This window comes from Aulonocara sp. 'chitande type north' Nkhata Bay, linkage group LG12, assembly GCF_057382095.1.
Source record: "Aulonocara sp. 'chitande type north' Nkhata Bay isolate Kocher_YH1m ecotype deep benthic linkage group LG12, A_spYH_male_GT1.1, whole genome shotgun sequence".
NCBI lineage: Eukaryota > Metazoa > Chordata > Actinopteri > Cichliformes > Cichlidae > Aulonocara > Aulonocara sp. 'chitande type north' Nkhata Bay.
The window spans coordinates 22,645,070-22,656,882 of record NC_141355.1 but is presented as its reverse complement, the minus strand read 5'-3'; the positions used below and the strand labels follow the sequence as shown (position 1 = coordinate 22,656,882).

The window sequence follows — 11,813 nt, the reverse complement described above, 5'->3', positions numbered from 1 at the left end:
ATGATTTCCAGCACTCCTGCCTCAGCCACGGCAGACTGCTCGTTGGATTATCTGCTCCCCTGCTCATCGAAGGTTCCTATCCAGTGTTTGTCAAAGAGTCACTGCTTCAGCACTCCAGTCCCCCTTTTCCCAAAGGAAGCAACAATAAACTTTCTTGTTGTGTTCCAGACTCAGCAGATAATTAAATTTCCTGTTTTGTTTTAGAGTTGTTAAAAACGAATCCTTTTTGTTATGTTTCTGAGACAAGAACTGTGTTTTCTGTTCCTGAGTCGGCATTCCCTGGCTTGGCCTGTATATTTCTGACAGTTCAATCAAGAACTCTGTACCATGCTTCTGAGCTTGACAATTTAAGAGTTGTCGCAGTCTGTACGTTTTAAAAACTGTTACATCACCCCCGGAGACTCAGTGTTGTTTGTGTTTGTGTCTCCAAAGAGTGTTGCATCACCTGTTGCCAACCCAGAGTCTCCCACCTGCTCCAGTTAAGGGTTTTCAGGGAATAATGTTAAATGTTGAGTTTACATGACATATCATCCAGTCTGTGATTAAAGTGCTGGTTGGGTTGTCTTACATTTTGAGAAAAGCCAGTTGATTGTAATCATAGATTAAAAAAAAAAAGAAAAGACAGAAAGAAAAGCTTTGTTGAGGCTGTAATTATATGGTAATTATAATTATTTCACCTGAAGGGCCAGGTGGATGATAACAACAAAACTTGCTTTTGAGTTTTCCAACTAGGGCGGACCAGTCTAAGAGTGAGGCTTTCAAAAAAAATGAAACTCAGTGTCTATGGTTGATTAATAAACAGGAGTGGAAGCTACTCCTGCTCAGCTTGTTTTTTATTAAGAAATAAAGAGTAAGTATGATTTGGGGTTTTTGATTTATTAAAACATAGTCACCCTGTTGTAACCAAGTTTCTGTAAGGCAAAATAAATCACTACACTACTTACTAGCAGGGACTGAGAAGAGAGAGGCCTAATAGCATATATTTTCATTGCTATACAGATGATACCCAGCTCTACTGACATATACATACATATATATCAATGAAGCCAGATAACACACCAACTAGCTAAACTGCAGGAATGTCTTAAAGACATAAAGACCTGGATGACTAAACTCTCTGAAGAGCCTTCAGTTGATCCAAAATGCTGCAGCAAGAGTACTGACAGGAACTAGAAAAGAGAGCATATTTCTATATTGCCTTCTCCTTTCTGTTTAATCCGTAATCAAATTTAAAATCCTGCTCCTCACATACAAGGTGTTGAATAATCATTCCCCATCTTAATGACCCTATTGTACTGTATCACCCCAGACAAGCTCTTCATTCTCAGACTGCTGTTTTACTTGTGGTTCATAGAGCATTTAAAAGTAGAATGGGAGGCACAGCCTTCTTCAGCTTTCAGGCCCCTCTTCTGTAGAACCAGCTCTCAGTTTGGATTCAGGACACAGACGCCGTCTCTGCTGTTAAGATTACACTTAAACTTTGATAAAGTGTATGGTTAGGGCTGGATGAGGTGACGCTGAATCCCCCCATAATTACACTGCCATAGGTGTTGGCTTCTAGGGGATTCCTATGATGCATTGAGTGTTTCTCACATTTCTCAATCACTAGGTGTTCATACACCTCTCTGCATTTGATTATTAGTTAGTAAACAATGAATAAATATTACCTACTCTGTTATTAGTAATTATGCCACAAACATCAAAGACAAATTCTTACATGTTTGAAACAGAATCATGTAAGGATTTGTTTTAGAATAATCTCCAGTTGGACCTAACAACATAAAAAAACTAAAGACCATGAGTTATTGTTTTTACCTGTCCCAGTTTCTCCAGTAATGTACAGCATTCATTTTTTGATTATTTATCAAACATAAAAGTTAATTTCTAAATTTCGCACCCTTTTATTCTACTTTTTTTAAAAAAAAAAAGTGGTTTATATTTTAAAACACTCACCAAAAAACCTGATCTCATGGAAATTCATATTAATTTGGTTTTATATATTTTTTCTCATTAATGCAGTTGTACTGTGTATTTTTCCAGCACATGTATTTGTTTCTGTTTTGTGTGCAGTCAGTCAGGTTGAGTCATTTTATTACTTAATTTACAGTCCCTATTCCCGTAGCAACATTTCTACGCAGTTTGTTATGCTTGGAGAGTTAAGTGGCTTCACAATAAAAAGACAATCCTCTGAAAATGGTTGGGTACAAGGCCTGGATTGAAAATGAGTGAAAAAGCAACCAGTGTCCAAAGAAATCTTTAAAAGACGTTGAGAAATCCTCAAGAGCTCTAAGTGGCTCCTTGGAAGCAAAATATAAACAAATCAGGGTGGATTAAGACAGTAATAAATAGAAAACACTGGTTATTGTAAGTACTGTTACTTTCCCAGCATCCCCTTAATCTGAAGCATGTTATGACCCACCCATATCACATAAAATGAATTGCTGTGATGTGTTATAAAAACTTTTTAAGACACAAAACTAGATTATTTAAAGAACATTTGAAACACATTTACTCTTCCCGGCTCATCTCTCTGCAGGACCTTTCAGAAGACCGTGTGTATTACAACCCAGCCTCTAATACAGAAAATACACACTGTGTTTTATATAAGTCGTTTCTGCCAGTCAGGAGAAGACAAACTAAAGGATTCCGATTATGCTACTTTGACCTCAGACCTTTTGCTAAATTGATGTAAACAGTGTCCACTTGAACCACATATTCAGTTTATGTTCAAACAATCACATCAATATGAGTTGTTGTTTTTTTTAAAAGTTACATTATTCAAAACATATGTACTTTTATCCAGCATCAGCCCATCAAAATGATGCCTCCTCTTCCAGAGATGTACAGATTAATAAACACTGAGACAAACTCAGCAACTGGATATTTACAATGTTCCAATATGTGAGACCTTTGCCTTTAAATAAATTACATGTTCAGAGCAACATCCATGCAAGCTTGAGGGCTAGCAATGAATTGGGAGTCCTGTATGATCAGGAGAGTGGCGACAACAGCCAAGTTTGGCACTACATGGAATCCATCCCACGTGAGAACGAGGAGGAAAAGCCGAGGCCCATTCCTCTCTGAGTGTGCGTCTGAGAGCGAGCCATCTCATACTGAACATCGAGGTTCCTAAACATCTCCTCCTGCTTCTGAAGTGTCTTCATCCCATCATCGTTCAGTGGTTTGGCAGCTTCCACATCATCATCGCCCTGCAGAGGCAAAACATTTGGTTTAAATTTGACAAGTTGTAGCTTAACAAAAAAAAAAAAGAAAAAGAAAGTTGCAAGTTGTGGATTTGGTACAAAAAGCTGATAAAATTAACAGCTCTACTTACTTTAATACCCATCAGTTTGCGAAATTTAACATTTTGGTCCTTGTTTCCAAAGTTAAGCTTCTCCCACAACTCGGCTGTTTGGGACTTCTCCTTAGAAAAGAAAAGAAAAGAACCCCCAAAACAAAGTCAAAAGAAAACATGATAAATATGGCATCTTTTCAAAAGTTAAAGAAGAAGAAAATAAATAAATAAATAAATAAACCAGCTCTTACCCCATCCTTCTTTCCCTGCCATAGCATTTTCCTCTTCTTCTCCTGCTCTGCAAACTTCGTGGGGTTTACAGCGGATGGGTTATAGTAGCTGGGAACAGCAATACCAGTCTCTGCCAGCGTCTTTGCTTGTAGGGCTGCCATCTGTGCTGCCATGGCGATCTGAGGTGTGACCTGCGTCCCAGAGGCCAGGAGAGCCGCGACGTTGAGGGCGGGGTTTGAGACAGCTGCTGCAGCAGCTGCTGCTGGCAGGAAAAAAACCAAAACAAAAAGAAAAGGAAAAAAAACAAAACAAAACACAGACCATCCTGATGAACTGAATCTTGACTCGTATGTATAATTGTAGGGTCTACCTTACAATATAAATCGCCTTGAGGCGACTGTTGTTGTGATTTGGCACTATATAAATAAAATTGAATAAAATTGATTCAGGCGCTAAAGTTTCTACTTTGTGCACAGTTAGCACTTCTCACCTGCAGCGATCTCCTGTTGTTGCTGCTGCTGTTTCTCAAACATTTCCTTCTCCTTCTGCTCCTGCAGTTTCTTTGCTCTCTCCAGCCTGGAAAGAAGAGTGGAGACCATTTTGGGTTAAATGAACAAAAGATCTTGACCTACACGTAAACCATAATGGTAAAAAGACACCAGGATACTTTTCCAACTTAGAGCCATACTGTACACCACTAGAGGGAGTGTTGATGCTACCAAAAAGGCCAGTGTGTTTAACCAGGGGCTCCATTTGCCTAACAAATAATAGATTCCCAGTTTAATCTCAGGAGGAGACACAATTCGCTTTAGGGTTGCATCAGGAACTTAAGGAGCTGGTCTCACTTAATGAATTTAATCCTATTTACAGATTTTTTTAAATTTTATTTAATTTAATAACTGTACAGTACACTCTTTATAGTAACCATTGTCCTTTATGTAAATATTAGGGGTGCAACGATATTCGTATCGATATTGAACCGTTCGATACAGTGCTTTCGGTTCGGTACGCATATGTATCGAACAATACAACATTTGTAATTTATTTTATCAACTTTCCTTCTGACGATGCTGTCTGTGTGGAGCGCTCAGTGAATCTGTGTTCGACTACTCCGCCTAGGCTGCACTGTCGAGCGCAGATCCACTGAGCGCTCAACACAGACAGCATAGTCAGAAGGAAGAGCGCAGGGCAAGCTAGCAAGACAGAAGTTAAGCTCTCCTTGCAACATGGACCTCCCCCACCCTCATTCAGATCTGGCGTTTGGAATTATTTTGGTTTTCATGTGACGTATGACCCTGAAGGTAAGCGAGTCATGGACTAAAGTAAAACAGTATGTTGGATGTGCCATGCAATGCTCAATTACATGGGTGGGAACTAGTGTGTTAGCGCAGTTAGCTCGTTAAAGTGTTGGCCGTCTAGCCCCATGCACGGGGCGATCGGCGGTAGCTCGTTAACGGAGATTTGCCGTGTTGTGGCGTTAAGGTCATTTCAACGAGATTAACCTGAAAGCACTAGTGGGAACACAACGAATATGACTGCACATTTACGCCGACATCATCCTAGTGCAAAGACCAAAACAACAAGCATGCTACTAACTTTAGCCGAGTCATTTAGACAGCTGTTAGCACATGATTCTCCTTATGCTGCTGAGAATATAGCCCAGAAGAAGCGGATAGTATAGCTTTTATTTTGGAAAGAGCCATTTCTCTGTAATAAACTCTCTTTTCCAAAGATGAGTGATTCCTCAATCAGATAAAGGGCTTGCAATATCGCTAGCACGACGTCCCGGGGCTAGCGATTTTTTCAGTCGGGCTACCAAAATCTCTCTCTGCCCTGCCCGTCGGGCTATTGTAGGAAGGAAAAATATATGTCAATGCTTTTGCATTCTTTCAGAAATGTAGCTGGGTAATTATGTCATTGGCATCGGTGAGCCACTGTCAATATGTGACATATTGAAATCGTGTTTGAATTTGCGCTTGTTTTTTTGCTTTCACTTTGCAATCGTGCGAACTGTGTATAGAGAGCGACAGCACTGATCTGTGAGTGATGATAATTTGTGCACCAATTCCTCTGACATCGTCTTATCAATCGTTAGCTTACTACGCAAACATGACAAGTGAAATCTCCCGCAGCAAGCTTAAACATGTGAGAGGTTGATCGCGCAGAGAATCGCTGAGCTTATGTGAGTGCGTGTGTAAAAGCAGCAGGATATATATTTTAGTTCTGCTGAGCCAAATAAGACAGGTCAGGGTGAAGAAGTGACAGCCAAAGAAAAGCTTACCGTGACACCAAAGTATCGAACCGAACCGTGAATTTTGTGTATCGTTGCACCCCTAGTAAATATGTAAGAAAAATTGTGTATGTTTCTGTTCTGTGTCCTGTTTGTTGTATATGTGTCTTTCTGGCTGCTGTTACAACCAAATTTCCCCTTGTGGGACAATTAAAGGATTATTCTATTCTATTCTAGATAATGTAACTACCTTTGAGTTTCTGCATATCAAACTCCATCATGACCCAGCAAGATTTAAACTCCATTTAATGTCTTCCTGCACATCTGATAGTGATCTGATGAAGCTAAAGCTTCTCTAAGCTCACTTTCTGCTACCAAAGTTAGCGCCTTTTGTTGGAACCATGAATGCTGAAACCAGCCATCATCATTTTAGACTTTTATGAACAACATTAGTAAAAAGTGCAACATGAATGAGAAGCTTGACTGTAACCACAAACTGCGATATTAAACTTGCACCTGAGATTCAGTAACAAAAGCCTTACTTATTGGGCTGCGCTTTAAATCTATTTTTTTTTTTTAAATCACAGGTTTAAAGCCAAACATCAAAGGTCTACATTTCCCGTCAGCCGTTTTCTTACCTTCTTGCTAGGGCCTCTTGAGCATCCATGGCTGTGTTTCGGCCTCGGAAGGCGGGTGGACTAGGAGTCCTGCTTCGGCTCTTCCTGCGCACCTTTTCAGTCCTTTTCTTATGCTCCCTGGAGATAGAAAACAAACCAAAAACAAAGTCAGCCAACTAACATACTCTTAACCCTTTAAGACTTAGCAAAGAACCAAGTCTGCCAGAGCTTATCTTTATATTTTTACATGCTGGAGAATTTCAAGTTGCTATACATCAATACAACCATTATAGCCCAAATCTTAATAATATGTATGCAATAAGTGCATATTAACTGCATAAATTGCAAAAAAAAGTGCAATAAACTACAAAATTTTTTATTTATATATATTTTTTAAATAAACATTTCTAGTTAGAGAAATTTAAGAGGTTTATCCCTCAAAACTGTAAATACAAAAAGTTGCACAAAATAGTTTCCCACCACAGGAAATTTATTTTGAGTATCTTCATAGTTTTATTTTTGAGATACACCAATTTTTACATACTGCAGGAAAAACGTAAATATATATTATAATGCAAATTTGCAAAAAACAAACCAAAACTATTTCCAGCAGTGCAATTTGAGTTCTAAGCATCCCGGAAACTATACAGAAAAGCATAAAGTTAAACATGACTTTTAAAAACACCAGTTTTATGCAAAGCTATATGTGGATGGAAACTGTGACCTAGAGCAAGCTGATGGCATAAGATGTAAGTACAACTCCCCCGTTTCATATGCAAAAAAAAAAAAATATTGCGCTAGCAGTTCTACAGGGATTTAAAAATAGTTACGCAAAACGGAGCGTGCCCGCTCCGACCGGTCTTAAAGGGTTAATGACATGTAAAATCTAAGACAAAAGTTCAAAAGCACTTCATTGGCATAAGAAACGGCGCGATTTCAGCTGAGCCCACCTGCTCTTACTGCGACTTCTGCTATGGTGACGATGTTTGGTCCTTGAACCCGAGCGAGACCTGGCCTTCTTCTTCTTGTCTCGGCTGCGTGATCTTGATCGCCGCTTGTCCCTACTTCTGCTGTGATGCCGTCTGAAAGCAACATTAATGACATGAAACAAATGCAGGCATTTCTGTATTTCTTGGCACGTTTTTCTTCTCAAAGTTTGATAAATGACTCAGGTCATCCAGAAGCTACAGCTAGCAATTCTAATCAATTTGCATTTTTCTTTGTCATAAGTATGGAGACCTGCTGCAGTCTTACTTTACTGAGCAGACTGACCTCTCTCTGGAGTGTGACCTGGACATGCTCCGGCCCTTTGAAGACTTCCTGTCCTTGCGCCTGGAACGTTCCTCTCCGTTCTCTGCCGAAAGTCTCTCTTGGTCTTGCGGTTCATCTGTTTTTCTGTGTGATTTTGATGGCTTCTCAGAGTCCCTCTTTCGTGCCTGTTTTAAGAAGAAGTTGTCTCTTTCAGGAAAATAGTGCAACAAAAAGAGTTAGTACCATGGCTTAGACCATAAGGTATGTAATAAAATTGACAAGCTGAATAAAACCTTGTCATTTCAAACCCACTTCCATAAAAATTACAGAATGTCATTCTTAGAGAACTTAGAGAAGTGTAAGTGTGGGCAAACAGGGACCAGCAAGTTGTCATTTTATTCAATAAGCTAGGAGGAGGAAACACTTTAAGGAGATTTTTTCCCCCCAATTTGATGACAAAAACTGAGCGCAAACCAAATTAGTTTGTGCCCGCTGAAAGGCTGATGTAGGTTCGGGCATCCAACTTACTCCTTACACCCACACATTTGATCGTGTTTGGATTCAATTTCAGTTTAATTAGATTAATTATGCCCATCCCCAGCTGCAAGAGATGCAACAGTTAATCCAATTTTCTACTCATAATGTGTGACAAAGAGGAGTTTGAATGGCAGATAGTTACCTGTCCCAGTAGTAGGCATATTATTTTGCTATGTCAGCAGGGTCTTCTGTTCAGTCTCTTCGTGCATTAGCACGCTGAGTATGATTTATTGTAGAAATGTTATCATGTGATCTCCACACAGGATTTAACAAAAAATAAAAAGGAGAAAAACTAGTCTTCACCATTTACAATGGTTACAAACAATGACAGATCACCAAGGACAAAAGCTTCCTTTGAGAAATCAGAGCACAACGAGGGTAAGAAAAGAAAAGAAAAAAAAAAAGACCCTTTCCACGTGAGCAAGCCCATCGCCATTTATTTCACTTCTTAATTTTGGCTATTATAATTTGTTTGACCTAAGAAAACATACTCACCTTGACTTACAACTAACAAGGAATATAACTTAGGGTCCTTAAAATCACATCAAATGCGTTTCTAACTATAGAAACAAAGATATTAATTACCTCTTTGCTCCTGCTGCGACTGCGTCTGTACTTTCTGTCACCTGTAAAAGCAGAGCATATTTCAGATTAAATTTGTTAGTCTGACAAGATGATCAAGCCAGATGAAGCCAGTGTGTAAAGTAGACCAGATTTCACATGTGTGATTAACTCTTAGCAAATTTGGTAATGTTGAGACTAAATTGCCCACCACTACTAGGGATCATCAGAAACTTTAGTTTATTGTTTTTGTTTTGTGCTTCCAATCTTTTTTTGTCTAGGTTACCTCTAAACTGGGAATGTAACAAAATTTTGTATTATAGCTCGAACATACGTGACATTTTTTTGTGCCATTTGTGAACTGAATACTAACGTTTTCGGTCCCTGGAGCGTGACCTTGACCGTGAATGGTGGTGTTTGGAGATTTTGGGGGACTTTGATGACTCCATATGTCTTTTTCTGTGATGAACTGGGGAGCCAGATCTGGTCAAGTCAACAGAGTCGTTGTCACTCACCTGAAACAAACATGCAAAATCACAACAGGAACTAATTAGTGAAGTTCTTTGGAGTTAAGTAAATTTTATACATCTAAAGAACTGTTATCTACTATAACTCATGGCCTATGAGTAAAACTGATCAGGGGTTTGTTGAGTAGTAAAATGCATGTGGTTTTGGCTTTTCACTAAAGTAAAAAACAAAACAGTAGAACTGTAATACAATAAAAGCACTTGATTACATAGGTAACTACCCTCAAAAGCCTATTTGGAGCCATTAAAAACCCCTTAAAGTAAAGCCCGGATTTTCTGTGATACTCAAAACATGCACAGGATGATCTGGACAGACAAATAGAGCTTCTGTCTAATGTATTAACGCCAATAAATACATTAGACATTGATTACGCATGTAAGCAACACCAGTGTGCATAAAGTTGCCTTAATTAACAAAGATTTCCCTGTTATTCTGAAGGTTTTCGATAATCAAAATATGTATGTCGCAGACATTAATGCAGTTGCAGTAAGGAGGGAATGTAAGGCTGTGTAGTCCACAGGCACAACGTTATTTTTATTTTATGCTTTTTATTTTAAGTATTGCTCAGCATTTATTAACATACTGTAGTACCTATTTAACATCCTTCAATGCTGCAGTATTACACTAAATGTCACGATATAATGCCTTTTATTGTGTGGCTCACGTAGAGTAAAACACAGCCGTTTTCAAAGTGCAGTCATTTCAGGAGATGAGACATACCATGGATCACTGCAGTGTTAATTCATAGTTAGCCATATCAGTCATTTGTGCTACTGTGTTGCTATTGTATTGGATTAAATGTGTGGATTCTAGTGATCACATGAAATGAATAGCTAGAAACCCATCACGTAATCTACGGCAGCCAAATCTCTCCGTTTTCGTTCTTTATGCCTTCACCGCAGTGATATTTGGAGTAATTTTATCGTTAGCTCGACCGCTAAGCTAACACACGCTAGGCGCCATCTTTAAGAGAAAAATATCATGAATACAACCGAAAACTTCCACTAAAATTACGAAGTGGCTATCAAACCCATATACGTACGACATTACAATAACACGACAATACTTACCGACATTATATTGAAGTATAATATTTGTGCCTAAATTCGATTTTCTTGCTGCCTTTGTGAACGAAGACGAAAAGCTAGAGAGGTAGCTTACTGCTGAGGCCCTTTGACTAGCTCAGTTTATCTGATCTGGGTTGCCAGTTGTAGCCTCTTGACTCCCCGATTCAGGTAAATGCCAAACTTAAGAAACGAAATACTACTACTACTACTACTACTAATAATAATAATAATAATAATATACTTTGACTGCAATACAAAAACAAATAGTATAATACTGTAAGACATAATTATTTTTATATAGTCATTGGTTATACACCCAGTAAACATTTATTACAAAAACATATAGTCGTATTCTTATAATCCTTTTTGTCTTATTCTTTTTTAACTTGTTGCATTTATTTATTTTGTTGTTATGTTCTTTAAAAAATACACGTTTTTTGTAAAAATGTAAACATGGCCATATGAGTCCTAAAGTTTAAGCATTGCGTCAAATGCGGCCATAAATCACCAAACCTGGCAACACAAAAGACTCGCCGGATATTCCTGCAATGCCCCGCCTGTATATTTGTTAGATTTTATCCTCGATTTAGCCTTTCAGGCGTCTCTTAATCGCAGGTCAAATTATCTTAAACATTTAAATGAGCCATATTGGATCATAGACACATTGCATTGAACATTTTATAATAGATTACCGAGTGTCGCTTGGGATGCTACTCCTAAACTAACAGAAAGCTCTGGATTTTTACCTTTTACTGTAATGATATTGCATCTGACAGGCAAAACTCTGGGAACAATCACCACAAACAACTCAGTCCTAACAACCTGCATCAACCCGCCAAATTCTAAAGCTAAACACGGTGGCGTTGTGTCGGCTCTCTCTGCTATAACTGTTTAAGTATTACAGTAAACTGGTGAGTTGCTGTCGGTTATATCTCCTTAATAAAAAAGTAATTCAATTTTTTGCCTTATATTTTATTGTTATTTGTAAATCTCTGCTAAATAGCTAGCATTGGTATTATAACCTGATTAATGACAGCTTGCGGCTAGGCAAGTTAAGATATCCTCTCCTATATCAGCTCCTGAAAATGGCACTGTGGAGCGAAGTCGAACTTCTGACCAACGAAGATACAAATACAGTCCGTTTCGATGGTGTGTCCCGGGAGGAAAACAGCAGTGGCCTGTATCAGGTGGACACGTTGGTCAAAGTCTCCAGTGCTAATGAGGTGACTGATGTAAATATTTACCACACACTCATGCCAAGGGGTTTGTGGCAAAGACTCCTGGGCCTGTATTAGTGTTTTAACATGGTTTAGTAAACCTGGGTTTTTACAGGTGCAGGCAGATCCTAATCTCACGTCCTCGAGCGGCTCAAACTGGAGTTTTATTGTTGCTGACAGGACAGTCATCCTGTTTGATCAAAGCTATCAGAGCATCCTCCTGCTCCTTAACTTTGGTAAGCATCATTTGTGTGGCTGCATAAAAAGTCAGCCATAAAA

At 38.8% G+C, this 11,813-nt stretch overlaps 2 protein-coding genes across 4 annotated transcripts in view; one reads left to right on the top strand and one right to left on the bottom strand.

The window, feature by feature from the left end:
* Window positions 1-815: 815 nt before the first annotated feature.
* On the bottom strand, window positions 816-10,452 carry rsrc2 (arginine/serine-rich coiled-coil 2). Of its 2 annotated transcripts, none has more exons than XM_086314425.1 (10): window positions 10,321-10,452; window positions 9,096-9,237; window positions 8,747-8,787; window positions 7,646-7,809; window positions 7,324-7,455; window positions 6,395-6,511; window positions 4,017-4,102; window positions 3,547-3,785; window positions 3,335-3,424; window positions 816-3,209 (listed from the first exon to the last, which is right to left on the bottom strand). In XM_086314425.1, the coding sequence occupies exons 1-10, from the start codon at window positions 10,324-10,326 to the stop codon at window positions 3,024-3,026; spliced, it is 1,203 nt and encodes a 400-aa protein (XP_086170551.1). In that variant the 5' UTR covers window positions 10,327-10,452; the 3' UTR covers window positions 816-3,023. The 2 variants fall into 2 exon arrangements, with proteins under 2 accessions (XP_086170551.1, XP_086170552.1); XM_086314426.1 differs by having other exon boundaries at window positions 3,547-3,782.
* A 410-nt stretch (window positions 10,453-10,862) lies between these two features.
* The window catches only part of kntc1 (kinetochore associated 1), a 28,932-nt gene continuing 27,981 nt past the window's right edge, over window positions 10,863-11,813 (top strand). For both annotated transcript variants that reach the window (XM_086314424.1, XM_086314423.1), the window contains exons 1-3: window positions 10,863-11,228; window positions 11,394-11,540; window positions 11,650-11,770. In XM_086314424.1, the coding sequence (XP_086170550.1) occupies window positions 11,403-11,540; window positions 11,650-11,770 (259 nt within the window). In that variant the 5' untranslated portion in view covers window positions 10,863-11,228; window positions 11,394-11,402. The remainder of the gene's footprint in view (window positions 11,229-11,393; window positions 11,541-11,649; window positions 11,771-11,813) is intronic.

Coding starts and splice junctions, on each gene's coding strand:
- rsrc2 (XM_086314425.1), bottom strand. Junction 6,512..7,323: donor AGAAGTCGCAGTAAGAGCAG/GTGGGCTCAGCT, acceptor TTCTATCTCCAG/GGAGCATAAGAAAAGGACTG. Junction 3,786..4,016: donor ACAACAGGAGATCGCTGCAG/GTGAGAAGTGCT, acceptor TCCTGCCAGCAG/CAGCTGCTGCAGCAGCTGTC.